Source organism: Numenius arquata, chromosome 11 (genome assembly GCF_964106895.1).
Source record: "Numenius arquata chromosome 11, bNumArq3.hap1.1, whole genome shotgun sequence".
Lineage (NCBI taxonomy): Eukaryota > Metazoa > Chordata > Aves > Charadriiformes > Scolopacidae > Numenius > Numenius arquata.
In genome coordinates this window covers 11,478,512-11,495,280 of record NC_133586.1, presented here as the reverse complement: position 1 = coordinate 11,495,280, position 16,769 = coordinate 11,478,512, and the positions used below count along the sequence as shown (strand labels likewise).

The 16,769-nt window shown below is 38.1% G+C and overlaps 1 protein-coding gene across 1 annotated transcript in view; it reads left to right on the top strand.

The window, feature by feature from the left end:
• TRPM7 (transient receptor potential cation channel subfamily M member 7) overlaps nt 1–13,416 on the top strand; it is a 37,071-nt gene extending 23,655 nt beyond the window's left edge. The window contains exons 25-39 of the mRNA XM_074155647.1: nt 383–1,098; nt 3,195–3,271; nt 4,116–4,175; nt 5,573–5,654; nt 6,038–6,108; nt 6,619–6,656; nt 7,352–7,377; nt 7,722–7,772; nt 7,861–7,926; nt 8,537–8,820; nt 9,166–9,248; nt 9,580–9,785; nt 10,712–10,763; nt 10,843–10,949; nt 11,900–13,416. Of these exons, the coding sequence (XP_074011748.1) occupies nt 383–1,098; nt 3,195–3,271; nt 4,116–4,175; nt 5,573–5,654; nt 6,038–6,108; nt 6,619–6,656; nt 7,352–7,377; nt 7,722–7,772; nt 7,861–7,926; nt 8,537–8,820; nt 9,166–9,248; nt 9,580–9,785; nt 10,712–10,763; nt 10,843–10,949; nt 11,900–12,030 (2,050 nt within the window). The 3' untranslated portion in view covers nt 12,031–13,416. The remainder of the gene's footprint in view (nt 1–382; nt 1,099–3,194; nt 3,272–4,115; nt 4,176–5,572; nt 5,655–6,037; nt 6,109–6,618; nt 6,657–7,351; nt 7,378–7,721; nt 7,773–7,860; nt 7,927–8,536; nt 8,821–9,165; nt 9,249–9,579; nt 9,786–10,711; nt 10,764–10,842; nt 10,950–11,899) is intronic.
• The last annotated feature ends 3,353 nt before the right edge of the window (nt 13,417–16,769 follow it).

Genomic DNA, 16,769 nt, shown 5'->3' with positions numbered 1-16,769 from the left:
TATTTATGGAAACTTTAGATGATGTCTTTCCATTGCTATGCAGAAACTAATAGTGTGATTGATGCTTCCTGATCTGTAGCAGCACTCAGTAAGCTGAGGCAATTGTATTATTTAGTTTGTCATGATGTTTTAATAAACTGACATGTTTGAAAAAGTGCTGCAGGCCCTCTATTGATGTGGATGTTAATTCTGTGATTCAGAAGTATGTACGAATGTTGTATTACAAGACAGTCCAATACTACAGTGAATGCCGTCTTGAAATTTCAGAAGTCGTTTCCTTTAATGGGCAGAAAGTGTTGCAAAGATGCTTCTTTTGCATATTGAGAAAAATACCTTTCATAGCTACTTCATTATTTGATTTTTTTTTTTTTTTTTTTTTTAGGGTGGAACAAATGTGCATTCAGATAAAGGAAGTTGGTGATCGTGTCAACTACATAAAACGGTCATTACAGTCTTTAGATTCACAGATTGGCCACCTACAGGATCTCTCTGCTCTAACTGTGGATACTCTGAAAACGCTGACTGCACAGAAAGCTTCAGAAGCCAGCAAGGTTCATAATGAAATCACACGGGAATTGAGCATTTCAAAACATTTGGCACAAAATCTCATTGAGGATGGCTCTCTAAGATCTTCTGTGTGGAAAAAGCACAGCATTGGAAACGTCTTTGGTTCTTTTCCGCAAGGAGGCCTTGAAAGTAATAATGCTTTACTCTGTAACATTTCTATACGTGATGAAAAAGAAGTCCAACATAAGACAATTGGCCAGGAGTTAGCTCCAGCTCCCCGAAGAGAAGAAATAAACTTTCAAGAGGCAGGTTCCTCAGGCAGTGCCTTATTTTCAAATGCTGTTTCTCCTCCAGAACTTCGCCAACGAATACAGGCTGCAGAGATCTCAAAATCTATTAGTAAAAGTAAAAAATTAGGCAATTCATCCAACAGCATGCCACATGTAACATCCCCAACAGCTAAATTTTTTGTTAGCACTCCATCTCGACCCAGTTGCAAAGGTCAGCTGGATTCTTCAGTAAAGCATGAAGAGACTGTTTTCTCTAAGGCTACAGAAGGAGATAATAATGTAGAATTTGGTGCGTTTGTGGGTAAGTATAACAAAGTAGATTCTGAATGTCCTGAAGTCATTATTAGCTGCTCTTATCCTCTTGCTTCTGGCTCTGCTTGCCTTGCTTTCACCCAACCTTGTGTTGAAAATGGAGGATACATTAATTGTGGTTTTATTCATGATGAGAGTGACACTAATGATAACTACAGCTGCAGAGTTGACAAATGTGATCACCAGTCCTCTGTCAACTTATCGAAGAACAACCCCCAAATGAAGTTCTCTTTGTCAACTGGCAACTTGATGTCAACAGTCAACTGTGGCGGCTCCCATGGAAAATTGAATATTAAAGATGAACTTTCCAAAAGTCAGCATGTCCATGCAATGGAACTACAAAACCAAGATTTATGTTCTAACATCCTTATGGGACTACTTCATAAACTGTGGACCAAATCTAAGCCACAAGGTTTGACTTATCAAGAATTGTATAGTATTTTGGGTGTATTCCGGTTGCAGGTGACTTTATTCTACCATTTTGCTCTGCTTTTTTTTGCTTTTAACATCTCTAATTTTCCTATTTTGCTTGAATTTTTTTTTTACTTAAATTATCTTTTCTTTATAATTCTGTCACATAGACAATATTTTTCTGAAAAACATTAGCCAGTTATTGAGTATAGTAGTTTTGTGCAATTAGCAGCTCTACAACATGATACAGGCATTGTAGACAAACTTTTTGTGACTCATTATAAAGTCGTACCTTCTCATTGCATAAATTAAAAATATTGTCTATTTCTTGACGTAATTACGGAAGACTTCTTAGGCTGATGGAATCCTGGACAAATATCTTTGTGGTATCTGTGTCAAGCTGAGGGATCCTCCTATACTATGTTTCTAAACACTGTTACAACTGGGATCTTCCACTGTTGCCTAGGCTAACATATCTTTTGGCAGTCATTTTGGAAGCTTCCAAAGTCCTTCTATTAAATACAGCGTTATACCTCTCCCCAAGATTTGCTTAACAGTAAAAAGGTGCACATTTTTTGGTTAGAGTTACCTACATATTTGAACAGTAAAACAGTGGCAGATTCATTGCAAAACACAGGTGTGGGTTTACTAACTGATTTTTGTGAAGTAGATAACGCTTTAAGTATGTTTAGTGTATAGCAGAAGATCGCAATCTGGAATTGTCAGGTTGCCTGTAGAGGTCTTGTCTTGCCTCAGTTGTTCAGGGATGTTTCGGTGTTTTCCAAAGGTTCGTTGAGGATGTAAAGATTTAAAACTTTAGACAAGAGTTTATTCTACTGCTGTGACACTTGGAGTTTAAGAAGTTACCTCCATGTACTAGCATTCTTAGATTTGTGTATGTGTAGGAAGAGTATCTACACATTTGTACACTCACTAGCTATTGTTTGTAATTTCCTCGTGGTTTAAAAAAAAAGAAAACTTTTTTTTAATTCAGAAAGCAAGACTAAACAGAAATAGTGGACAGTGATTGTATAACTAATCTTTAAATGTACCTCACCACTAATAACTTTGAATACTAACTATACTTATTTTACTGGAGCCAAATTTTTAGGGTATGTTCCTCTGACATTTCTAGCATTTAGAACATACTCTTCATTCTTACTGTCCACATTTTATAAAACTTGTGATACAGTGCAGTTTTCCATTGTGAAGCCAAGCAGATTTTCATTCATTATATAGCCACATGATTGGTAAAATTCTGAAAAGCATTTCTTGCAACTGGGAGGATGAAGGGTATATTGTAAAAGCTACCTCAAGAAAACTGTCTGCTTTTCCTTCATTTTTCCTACGTACATAAAAATACTGTAATTCAGACTGGCTTGTTCCTCTCATGTGAGGAGCATATGCTTGAGCAAAATTTTAAAATGCTAGTTTTACTTTTTGAATTGTGGTAATCCATGCCTTAATGCGGGAAAAGCAATAGTTTCATATTAATATTTTGTTATGGTGATTTTTACTTTTGTGTGTTTGGAAAGTCTTCTCTCATGCAAACAGGCACACAGAACTTAGATGGTCTGTAACCCTTTGCTATGGTGATGCAAACTGTTGGCATGGCTGGACCATTGGAGGTTACCTCTGATTTTGAATACTGTTTTTCAATTCACTGTGTCAAAGGTCACAGAGACAGCATGGAGTTACAGCGGTTTAAAGAGGCAGCAAGCAAAATTAAAGAAAGAAGTGCTGATATTGAGGTAAGCATGTTAATGGGGATAATTTTTTTTTATTTTTTTATTTTTTTTTAGCTGTAGATTCAGAATATGTTTTGAAAAAGTCTAAGAGCAAATATAATCAAGGAACTTGCAAAACGCAACCTGGAAGGAATGTGTATCTGTTCCATGGTTTAAAAAAAAATAATAAATCTAGTGAAAACTCATGCGACCTTAACTATACATCAGGTACCGTTGTTTCATAATACGATACTAATGAAATATGAAACAAGATCTGAGGTTAGGAAAGCTGAGATGACTACAACTGTGAATTAAGATAAGATTATGTATACTGTAATTAAAATTCAAGGTCATAAATTTCCAGGTCAGCATTTAGGAAGATTTCAGTGATTTACATGATATTTTATAGAGCAAGATGATAGTGTATATGACTTTTTAATGTGACAAAAATTATTCATTATGCTTCCGCAAAGAGAAAGCCTTTCTAATAAATGTGTCATAAACTAAACTGTTCTCTAATTTCAGTTTTCTTAAAGAACAAAAAAACTTAACTAAATGGAAAGTGATTAATTGTAACAAACCTGTCCTCCAAGTACTACGGTATATATATAAAAATAGCTAGTTTTCTCACCGTAGCTGTTAAGGTAAGTTAGTAAATACAAGTTACCGTTTGCAGTTACCCCTTATTCAGGGGAGAATCTGACTTGAGAATTGTCTTAGGACCATTTGCAATGTCAGTGTTCTGCTGAGTTGCTCCTACTGGACCTTCTGATAAGTATAATGTGTGACTAAAAAGCTTTTTGAGTGTGTGCTTTTGGCATGGTTTTCTTGGTAATAATGTTTACAATTTGCTTTGGTTTTTTTATAGGAGCAACAGGAAGACTTCAAAAAAGCTATATTGGAGGGCATAGAGACAACCAGGCTTCAAGTAAGTAAAGGAGGTTTCCATTTATAAAAGGCATTATTTTCACTAGATACTGAATGTATTCTTTACAGCAAAGACAGTGAATTCAATTCTCTCGTGTCATTATCTGTAAGTAGACCCTGGTCATGATTTAAAAAAATGAAAAGAAAAAAAAAAAGTCATAGCTGAACCTTTGTGCAAATCCAGCTGGATGTCTCCTTGGTGTAGGTCTAAATAGTTCCAGTATTTTCTATTATTGGGATGCAAATTTCAGTAGCATTTCCAGACAGTACCACTGTTCTTAAGCAGTTAGTAATACTGTTGTCCTGTCTTAACTGGTGGGACTGGTTTGATTCTTACCTGTCACGTAGGCCCTACGGTCATTGATTGGAAGATGCTGAAGATGTGTGCTGAACACTGAAATGTATATAGACCTAAAAATGGGTCTTCAGAAGACACTTTAGGCAGGTGCATGCTCTGTGTTGCATTCCAGTGAAGTATTTATGTTTAGGGGATGTAAAGGAATATATATACATTTATACACACACACATTTTGGAAACACATACATACACATGCACCTGTGTATGTGTTTAGGTATGGGGGGGCGTGTATTCCTTAAGAGAGAAGAGTGAAAAAGATTAGTAACAGTTTCCTAACTGTTACAAATCTTGGAATCAAAGCAGGGCATAGCATTTCAAGATCTAGTTTTTCATTCTTCAGAAATCTTGAATTTTTACATTTTATTCAGGTAGTCATTGGAATTAATAGGCTGGTTGAGAGGAGTGTTCCAGCCCTATGCCAGTCTACACGTAGTTCTAGTTTGTGAGGAAACTGCCTTTCTCCTTTTTTGCGAAAGAAGTGTTTTGTTGTCAAAAGCTCACCACCTCAGTTGATATTCAGATAGTATGTAATTGTTATTAAGGCTTAAGTCCATGAGGAAATTCAGTTCATAAACTGTAGGGGTTTATGTGGCAAGACTTCTCTAGTTTTTGTTCCTATTTTCAGTGGGTTCAAGCTGAACTTTAATTTCTGCCAGAGCCAAGTTCTTAAATGAGAATTGCTAGTTAAGAAAGGCATGTGACAGAATAGCTGAACTTTCGGTGCTTGTAGAGATGCAGTGTAATGTGCATTTCTGTAGTTCTGTACTGTTGTAACGTACTCTTTAAAAGAATTCTTTCGGTATGGGTCAGTAGTCTTAACGTGCACTTGAAATTGTTAGAGCTGATGGTTACTGTGATGAGCATTTTAACTGGATTATGCACTCAACTTGGACATTTTTGTACAGCAAGGTATTTGGGGAAAAAAACCCATAATCCTAGATAGTCCTAGAAAAGAAAACTGGGCAAACTGTGTGCCAAAATAGTACTAGCTGAAAACAATGATAGTGATGACTAATCATTTGTGTATTTTTTTTCGGTAGGGTCTTCAAACTGACTGTGGTCTAAGACAATCTAGTTCTTGCGGTGGGTTTACTGATCCTCTGGCGGTCCATTCAGAACAACGTAAGTGTGTTGTCTTCTTAGGTGACCTAATTTTATCTCTAAATTATACTGATAATGCATATTCTAAGAAGATAAAAGGAAACACAAGAAGTCAAGTAATCTTGAAATATTTTCACGATTGATGCTACTTGAATCTGTTCTTTTGTCTCATTGTGGTTCTTCTAGTCATGCCAGCTTAATTCTGTTACCTTGCATTTGCCACAGATATCTAGAGCCATAAAAAGCTAAGTGTTCTAGTCAGGACTGTGCTGGAAACTTGTTAAGATCAGATAGTTGTGGATCACGCTTTTTTTTGAGCCCCAATAGGCTGCCTAGTTGCTCACTCAATTAGAAAAGTGACACGTGCTGTTCCTTGTCCAGTTATGAATCTCTCTCATCCATAGCGTACAGCAAGAGCAGAAGAGCATCGAGTGAAGACACTCAACAAGTAGACTCTAAAGCAGCCTTACTGACGGTTTGTATCCTCCTTTTTGTTGTTGTTAAGCAGCAATAGACACTGTGAACAAATAAAGGAGATGAAACAGATTGTGTAAAGAATAATACTGATTTGTGGACTCTTTTGTTCAAAGAGGGAACAGAAGGGGATGTATTTTGACTGAGGGAAGAAGTTGTGCCTGTTCTCTACTACATATTGTACATATTCTTACTATGAAAACATAACGCTGCTTCCTGTTCATGGAAAAACCACCAACTTTTTCTTTAAGAAAGGAATTATTTATATAATCCATAAACCAGTACTGAATACGTAGCCTTATCTATTCTTTTAACTGTGGTTACCGTTCCTCGGTTGTATCTGAGTCTTTCCATTCAACAGCACTTCAGTACAGCCTCGTGAAGGATTCTTGATAAACAGGCTGTACTGCAAGATCTTAAAACACTTCACCATCCTACCTCCGATTAAACATAGTATGTTTTCCTTACAAAACTGAAACCTCCTTTGTTTTTCCTCTCATTTGTTTTACAGGATTGGTTGCAAGGTAGACCTTCAAATAGCAGTCAAATGTGAGTAAACTTTCTACTAATGGAGAAATTCACTTTGTATTTTGATTTGTTTTTGATTGTTATCTTTGACTATAGTGGTATGCGGTTGTGTTTTAATGAAAAAACAAGGTTTAAGTTTTTTTTTTTTTTTTCTAATAAATAACTGAATGTGTTCACTGGAATGCTTCGACAAGTTCTATTTAGATTAATGGGGTCACATGTCAGAGTGCAAAACATGCCCTTAAATGAAAATGACTGTGTTGACACTTACTAAGGAGCTAGCTTCCTGGTAAAGGTCTTTTCCCAACCTTTCAAACTGTAAACCTTCTCTGAAATCGTGCAGACATTGCTCTTGTTAACAATTATCCCCCGAGTTAACTGTTAAAGCCATTACCTTATTAATCTGATAACAGAAAGGCAAGCTGTTGTGAACACGTTTTAATTAAAGCACCTCTGTGGGAATGAGCTCTTGTGATGCAAACTTTACATAATGTTGTGCGTGACTTGGTGGTATTTAAAGTATAGCTCTAAAAACATGAGATTACTTATCGGTCTTCCATTAGTGTTTTGTAATTAAGAAACCTGTACTGCCCTTGAAAAATAGGAAATAAGCAGTAGTGTGAGGTTAACAAGGTGACCTAGGATGATGTGCCAAAATCAATGGACAAAGTAAGTTTTTAAGAAGCAATAACTGTTGGTTTTGTGGCATTTCACAGGCCATCTGAAGAAGATGCATTGAATGGTAAGTTCTCTTCTGCTGTAAACAAGCTGGGAGCTTTTCATATAAGCAACTGTTTGGGTCTGTATGAGAATGTGTTTAACTATTGATACGTTGGAACTTAATGGATAAATAATAGTGTGGGTTTGGTTTTGTTTTTTAAATAAATAGCCACTATTGAGCACTACAATTTTTAATTTCCCCCCTCCCAAGGTACTGAAGAGCTAAGCACGATACTTCATTTTCTGCATAGCAAATCCTTTTCAAACTTGGTTACTTGGCAAGTGTTCTTTGTGTGTGGTAATTTTAATATACAATACAGCTAGTGGGCAGTAGTTTTTTTGGTTTTTTTCTTTTTCCTTTTCCAGGCATTGCTTCTCCTTTCAAGCCTATCATGGATATCAATTACTATTACTCAGGTCAGTCCCTCTTATCAACTACTGTTCATATTTCTCATAACATGTACTAGATGCTTGAACTCTAACAAATGCTGTAATTTCCCTCTAGCTGTAGAAAGAAATAACTTGATGAGATTATCACAGAGCATTCCATTTACTCCTGTGCCTCCAAGAGGTAAGAACCGTATTTCTTGTTGCTGGTTTACTGTCGCTGGGGGAAAAAACAAACAAACAAACAAACAAAAAAATCCAACCAAAACCTGTAGATTCCTTCTAATATAGAATGATCAAGCCAAATTTCACACTTGCTCTGAGCAAGTGTGAAACTAAAGTTTTAGTGAACTGAAGGAAGTCTAGAGTCTGTTTTGCAACACACAAAAACACTCAAATCTGGATTTAATTGTGGTTGTCCTCAGAAATGGTGATACAGGGAGGATACTGTTGTACTAACGCTTCTTATAACAAACTGTTTTGGAAGGACTTCTTTAAGTTGTCTTGACTTGAATAAAATTCAAACATATTTATTCAATGTTCTTAATGCTGTTTGAACAGTGTCATTAATAGTTCTAATTAGGAGGATAAAACCACTGTACTACTCTGCTGCTGTATGAAAGAGATTGGAGAGGAGTCTTCCCACTGGGTAGTTTAAATTTTGTTAATTCAGGATATTAGTAACAACTTAATATTGCAGCATGATGAAATCTAGGAAACTGTAGGTTTTCAGTGCTTTGAATTTTAAACTTGGAAAATTAAATGCAGTGATTGCTTTTTGTGTTGTAATGTAGGTGAACCAGTCACTGTGTATCGCCTCGAAGAAAGTTCTCCCAGCATCTTGAACAACAGCATGTCTTCCTGGTCACAACTAGGACTCTGTGCTAAAATTGAATTTTTAAGTAAAGAGGAGATGGGAGGAGGTTTACGTCGAGCTCTTAAAGTAGTATGCACATGGTCAGAATATGATATCCTGAAATCAGGACATCTTTATATCATCAAGTCTTTTCTTCCTGAAGTTGTGAATACTTGGTCAAGCATTTATAAGGAGGACACTGTGTTACACTTGTGCTTGAGAGTAAGTTTTATCCTTGTCAATTATTAAACATAGACAGGCATTATATGTGAAACAGGATTCCACCCCCATCCCCCCCAAAAACCACCTTGTATATACTTATTAAGAAAAAGAAAAAAAATGTTCATCTGGGGTTCTCTATAAGCTAAAGGGTTAAAAACTCTGCTCCAGTATGGTTTACTTAATCAAATTGATCAAACTCCTACAATGTAGACATAATTTAAAAAGCAAGTAATTAGTTACCCTGTCTTAGGGGGAATAGACAATTACGCTTCCAGCTGCCTTTTTGGCTCCTTGACATTCCCTGTCATATAATACAACTAATAAAATATGGGCTTTGACTTGTAGGAAATTCAACAGCAGAGGGCAGCACAGAAACTCACCTTTGCTTTCAATCAAATGAAGCCCAAATCCATTCCATACTCTCCAAGGTGAGTGTATTTAAACTTCCATTATGTTGCATGTTTTTGACATAGAAGAGTGCCTACAGGATTGTTAACAGATGGATAAAATATATTAAGATGCTCATATGTGAAGATGTGGCTCAAAACATTACGATGAATGTGTCAAGCAGAATTATCCTTGGCAGTATTTTCTATTGATCCTTTTTGCACCAGTTCTATCCTAGTGTGATAATATAAATGACTTAGTATAATAGTTTCAAATTACTTAAATTATTAGTGAATCAAATAAAAATCTAGTAGTAATGATATATTTGTCACCTATTTTGGAAATATATTCATTAAGTATGCTTTATCCTAGGTTCCTAGAAGTTTTCCTATTGTATTGCCACTCTGCTGGCCAGTGGTTTGCAGTTGAAGAGTGCATGACTGGAGAGTTTAGAAAATACAACAACAATAATGGTGATGAAATAATTCCAACTAACATGCTAGAGGAGGTTATGCTGGCTTTCAGCCATTGGACATACGAGTATACAAGAGGAGAACTGTTGGTACTAGATTTGCAAGGTAATGTCCTTGTTTTGGAATTGCACTTGGGGCCAAGGTTAGGTGTATGTGGGTTTTTCTCTTGGGATAGCATTTTGTTAAGACTTCATATGCCTGTAATAAATAACAAGCATTATTTACTGCACCTTGGTCTAGTTAATCTGAATCTGTGGTTGTCTTACATAGTATGGCATTAAATCTTACAGCAACACAGGGAATGTCATATAATTGTAGAATAGTTTGGGTTGGAAGGGACCTTTAAAGGCCATGTAGTCCAACCTCCCTGCAGTGAGCAGGAGCATCCTCAACTGGATCAGGTTGCTCAGAGCCCCCTCCAACCTGACCTTGAATGTTTCCAGGGATGGGGCATCTACCACCTCTCTGGGCAACCTGGGCCAGTGTTCCACCACCCTCACTGTAAAAAGTTTCTTCCTTCTATCTAGTCTTAAATCTACTCTCTTTTAGTATAATAAAATATAAATAGTGTAAAGTAATAATGAACTAGTGTAATATAGTATAATAGAATAGAAATATATACATCTTTTCCTAAAGATATGCACCATAAAAAAATATATATTTTGGGGCACATTTGTGTAGTGCAAATATGGTAAGCTGTGTTTGTCCTGAATTGTGTGTCAGATTTCCTGTATAGTTCTCACATCCAGGATACTTTTTTCTTGCGGGTGAAAACTAGAGTTAGGAATTGCAGGCAGATGTAAAAATAAGTGGAAGAAATCTGAGAAATACAAAGTGTGCTTGTTTAGGAGCAATTTGTGTAAGGGTGTAGAGTATCATATATCATTTGGGTTGTTTTTTGGGGGTGGGAGGGCACTGCTTTTATTCTCGAGGAAGCTGGGAAGTTATAACTAAGGATGCCAAGGCTTTTCAATATTAATGCCCTTATGTAATGTATCAGATTTAACTTTTTCTTCATCTGCTGTTTGAAGGTGTTGGTGAAAACTTGACAGATCCCTCTGTGATAAAAGCTGGAGAAAAAAGGTAAGGTTAGAGAAAAATATTACAAAATTTTCACCAGAGAACGCATGCAACCCATGTTTATATGCACTTTATTTCTAAGGTCATATGATATGGTGTTTGGTCCGGCCAATTTGGGAGAGGATGCAATAAAAAACTTCAGAGCGAAGCATCACTGTAATTCCTGCTGCAGGAAACTTAAACTTCCTGGTAAGAGTTACTGTATTTCTTCTTCTGAGGCACTCGTGTCATGAAATGTTGTATGATACGTAATGAAATAGTTATGTCATGCTGTGAAAGGGGAACAAGTAATAAACCTGCATGATTCCTGCCTGTTTCACACTTCTCCTCCAGGTTGTTTCTCCCATGAAGAGAGAGGTCATTTATTTTGAATTTGAGTTGTAGACCCTGGTAACATCAAAACGGATCATGGAAGGATCCAATTTCTAGTTCACAGAATCACAGAATCTTAGTGGTTGGAAGGGACCTTTGAGATCATCGAGTCCAACCACATTAAAAAAAAAAAAAACCAACACACAAACAAACAAAAAAACACAACACACAAAACCAAACAAACAACAACCCCCCCCAAAAAAGAAAAAAAAAAAAAAAAAGAGAGAAAAAAAAAAGCACCCACCAACTAAACCCCACACCCACAACCTCACACACAACACCCCACCACAAACCAACAATCCCAGGCACTAGAGCATGCCCTGAAGAGCCACGTCTACACGTTTCTTAAATACCTCCAGGGATGGTGACTCCACCACCTCCCTGGGCAGGCTGTTCCAGTGCTTGACCACTCTTTCAGTAAAGTTATTCTTCCTAATATCTAATCTAAACCTCCCCTGCTGCAGCTTCATACCATTTCCTCTGGTCCTGTCGTTATTCCCTTGGGAGAATAGAGTTGAGAGTTGAGTCAATGCTTGCTATAATGTCTATAAATAATATAATTCTGAGGTTTCCATCACTTTTTAAAGCAGAGCTTTAGACTTCTGATTACACGTATGATAAAAACATCCTTTTTTGACACAGCGCATATTGAGGAATTCTTCTTTATAAGTGCGTATGCATTTCCAAGTCTTTGAAAGACTTTATGCCCCGTTGATTCTACTAGCTCAAGAAACAGTAATCAATATGACTTCCTTTTGTTTGTACAGATCTGAAGAGGAATGATTACACACCAGACAAGATGATATTTCCTCAGGATGATTCCCCTGAATTGACAATTCAGCCTGGAAGCTGCACCAAAGAATCCGATTCAGCTAATTCTATTCGTCTGATGCTCTAATGATGTGACCAAATCAGTGGCTTCAGCCAAACCTCATGGAATGTCACAAAGTTGTCACTTATCTTTCCTTCACTCATTAAAAGAAAGATATGTCAAAACAAGGATTGCTGTCCTATAAGTGGAATTTTGGCTGATCTGTGTCTAAGGATCTAACAACTTGTGATAACCATCTACAGAGAACAGCTTAGCGGCTCGTGACTTTAAAGGTTGAATAATGACAAGTATTTAAGATACGTTTTTAAAGGGGCTTTTTAGCGGAAGGTTTTTTTTTTTTTATTTTATTTTGGTTTAGTGGAGGATTTTCTCTCTGTAGTCCTGTGGTGTGCAATATGCCTTCAACCAAAAGGATTTTGGTAGTTGATGTTTTAAGGTAAAGCATTGCCTGTTTGGCAGCTGTCTTACTGTCAATCAGCAAGAGACAGGAGAAAGCACCTACCTCTGTAATGCCAGAGTATTCTTTGAGCGTTTTTGGAAGTGTTCGACTAATCTTTTCTCACCAGATGTCTTTTAATCTGGCCTTTTGAAGAGGACAGAGCCAAATGAGGTGTATAAATAATGCCAGTAGGCTGAGGTTGAAGGTAGGGAACTTGACCTGTTCCAGTAGAGAGAGTGTCTCCTGAATCAGGATTCAGCTTCATGGCTGTAAAGCTGGGGGTTTTTTTTTGTGGAATAGAACCCTAATTGTGCATAATGAAATTTCTTGTTTTATACATTTCAATTTTATGAAGTCACCGTCAAATAGTAACAAAGCCATGATAGACTGGTATAATCATATTTAATAGAAGAAATAGTATGTACTGGTCCAAATAAGTTGCCTTGTAAGAACACAAGTTGGAAGTGCTTTTCCTCGTACGTAGTGACTGCTTCAGAAGTTATGCCTTCCAAAGATCTCGTAAAACCAGTATATCAAAACTGAATGTACACATAACTTTTAAATGTATTTAAAATTGTGTAGATACCATCTTTAATGTTATGTTATTTGTGGTACTTATTTAAGAGAGACTAGGGTTGGAATAGCATTATGTAAAGTACGGGAGATTGCAATGCACCTTCATGCCAATAAAATGTAATTTAACTGTCCCAAATATTGTTGAGCATTCAGCAAGAAAAAACTGTTGTCCAACTGAAGTTTCATGCTGCGATTTTTTTGTTACATAGGTACTAATTTGTAATTTTTAATTAAAAGGGCAGTATATCGCTCTATAAATTTTTTATTCAGTAGTGTATCTTATAGATACAGACCTAAGGCACGAACACAATAGCTGTTTAAATGGTGTTTTATGTTTGACGGGGAAAGGTAAAATGTTATAAGGATATAATACTGTATACATTTTGTATATCATTAAATCTTTAAAGAATCTAAAATAAATTTATTCTTGTTTACAGAATTCTGCTGTCCATCTTAGTCTGAAAGGTTGTTTGGGTGAATTTAAGTAATTCTTTATGCAGAAAAGTAGAATTTGCTGTGCTGAATCAAAGCAGTTGTTCACCTTTGAGGTGTCTCAGCTTTGGGTAACACCAGAAACTGGGGGGCGGGGAGTAAAAACTTACAGTAGACAAACACAGGGGTCAATGGGTAAATGAGACAAAAATATCTTAAAGCTCTTTACAATGTTTGTTTTGAATTAGGAGCTGCTTCGTGGATGCCTGAGTGCATCCCCTTCTGTTGCTGTGGGGTAGCGGGCCGTTATTCGAGATGTGCTTGCACACTTTCAATGCTATATTCTTAGCCAAGTAACAGCAAGAGTTAATCTGTAAGTGAGGGTGGCTCTGCAAATTGAGAAGGATTTGGAGGAGCCTCAGGTGTTGTGAAAATGTGACCAAAGTCAGCGTATGAAATAGGAAACTCATTTGGGGAAAATTGTAAGTAAAAGTTAGGAAGCTTCTTGTTTCCTGACAAATTCCGAACAATGCACAGCTGATTTTTACAACCATGGTACCTGTCTTCAGAAGTTTTGCCTGTGACTCGTTTCTTAACAAAATGAACAGATGCGACTTGTGTGTGATGGTGGGGGGTGTTCCCTCTGCTCCCTGTTGCAGTGACCAGAGCCCGAAACCCTTCCAAGGCCAAAGGGAACAGTCAGGGTTGGGGAATGTACGTAAGACTTGGAGTGGTTAACCCTGGGCACATTTATGTGCATCTTCCTGGCGTGGGTACTAGCTTACTCTGGGAGACCTACAGCCAGAATTGCGTGAGAAGCCTGTGTCTAAATTGAGGGGGAAGGGAGGGAAATGGCAACTTTCACAAATTATCTTCTCCTTCATACTAGCAGAAAAAAATCTTCAATGTAAGTATCCTTCAGGGAGGTGGCAAGCACTGGACAGGTGTGGTGGCAAGGGAAAGATAAGTTGGTTTGTAGAAGCAGACTGATTGTGTTAGGATAATACCCTGTGTACCCTGTATTCCAAACAAGGATACTTACTATGACTATTTTTGTCAAAAAGAAGATGAAATCAGGAAAATACGGACAGTTAATCCCTTTGAATACAATTTAAATGGCTAAATTCCAATAGATTAAAATTAATTCCTTGCTGTTCTTGTCCTTTCTTGATATTTTCTCCAATGTTGCAATTGCCCTAATTCCCATTTGAATTTTATTTCTGTATTAGTGTACATTATTAGAAGTTCATTCGTACTTGTTTTCCCCCCAAATAGCTGCAGGAGTAAGCAAGGGGAATCACAGAATTGGAGAACGGAGGCTCCATCGTAACAGGCTTTCAGAGAATTGACAAAGTCCTGTACTTTTGTACGGACTACAGATGTATTGTAGGCTTCAAGCTGTACCTGCTCAGAGGTAAGAGCCCGAGTGTAACGGCAATGTCTGGTGTATTTCAGTTATCCAGAGCAAAGCAAGGGACTGCCGCAGCTCCGCAGCCTTCTGAGAAACCTGCAACATGTGCTCGTCTCTGCGCTTTACCTGTAGCCCTTTGACAAAGTACCTCCACCCAGGTACGAACAGTCGAGCCCCAGGGCGGGAAATGCATTGCAGTTCAGCCTCCTGTTTTCCATGCTTGCACTGAATAATTTTGCAGAAAGAGGCAGGATTGAATTCCTAGCTAGTCGAGATTTGTCAACAAAACCTAATTAAATACTTCAAGGTGGAAAAAAAACAAAACCCTATGAACTTGTATCTTGGTACGTATTCAGGCATTTGTACATATTTGTTAAAATTTTTAGGTTTAACCCGTGGGATTACAATTTAGACTTGAAAACATTTGACACTCTTGGTAAAGTACGTACAACGTTACAGTTCCATTTACAGAATAGTTGTAGATCAGATTTTGAATAGCGGGTGTGGGAGCGTGTGTTGCTTTTATATCCCAGTTTGCGGATACACAGTTTGGGAGAGAAGTGGCAGGGACAGCAGATGAACTGTCCGGAGAGCAGTGGGAGACATCCTTCGCTTGAAGCTTAACAAGTAAAACAATGAGGGATTTTTTTCAGATGCCTTCCTGGGCCTCTTCTGTGGATACTTGTTTCTTCCCAAATTGTACGGTAAATAGGGAAAAGCTGCTGCTCCTTAGTGGTGTATGAAATTCAGAGATCAACTGTGTTGTCTCATTAGCTAATTAAAAGACATTCTCTGCCACTAACTTTTTTCCCCCAGGGAAATTTTCCAAACACCAATAAATTAATTCAGCGTGATGTTTTGGGGTGATTCTGCCCGTTTATGGCCACCACCCTCAGTCGTCACTGCCCTCCCCTCAGAGCTCGGCAATAATAAACGCTAACATAGGTTGGAGCAGACATGGATAAAGGTGGGTCAGGCTGAAGCTTCCTGCCCGGTGGAAGGGGCAGGTGCCCATCCTCTCCCAAAAAAGGGGCTGTTTTGGGTGTAGGAAGGGGACGGAGGCGGGTCGGGCCAGGCATGTTCCCCTGGACAAGAACCAACGGAACAGAACAGCATCACAAAGCCACGGGGCGAGGGGAACCGGGGGACGGGACAGGATGGGACACGTGGGACCAGTCGCGCCATGAAGCCCAACGGGAGAGGTGATGGTACGAAGAGCAGCGGGCAGGAGGCAGCCCCCCTGAGGTGGGGCGAGCACAGGCCGGTGGCTTCCTGGCCATCTGTATGCAACCGACCCAACGCGCTTTCTCCTCGGAGTCGGCGTTTCTTGGAGATGGCTGTAAAAGATGGAATTAAGCGTTTTCATAGGACACTGGTCTATAGGTAGAGCTGTTTGGAAATGTTGGCTCTACTCTTACTGAAATTTAGAAGGAACCATATTTGCAGTTGTGTTGTAGCTATTAGATGACAGAAAACGGCTGTTGGCCAGACACGGGAGCTTGGGCAGGTGGTGTTGAGCTGAAAGGAAAGAAATGGCTTTTCTTGTTCTACAAAGATATTTGAGGTTTCAGAGTTTTCCCTCCTCCTGCACCGGAATAAAATAACGGCCTTTAAAAATTCAACACCAATGAGGACATCTGGGTCGGGCAGGGTCTGTCTTCAGACCTCGCTTCTGCCTAATTGGGGATGGGGACAGTTCAGTCCAGGACAGACTTGTGCAGCAAAAACCAAACCTACTAAAATTTTCTTAATGCGAATTAAGTAACATTTTATGGAAAAAGTCTACAAAGCAACCTCTTTATAGCGGCAGCTAGACTGCAACCTCTGGTTTTAGAAAATACATTCCAGACCACTGAGGAAGTGAAATATAATATGCATTCTGTAGGGAGAAACGCTTAAGGAGGCTATTTACAGCTGGTTATGGTTTTTGAGAAATTGTGTATAGAG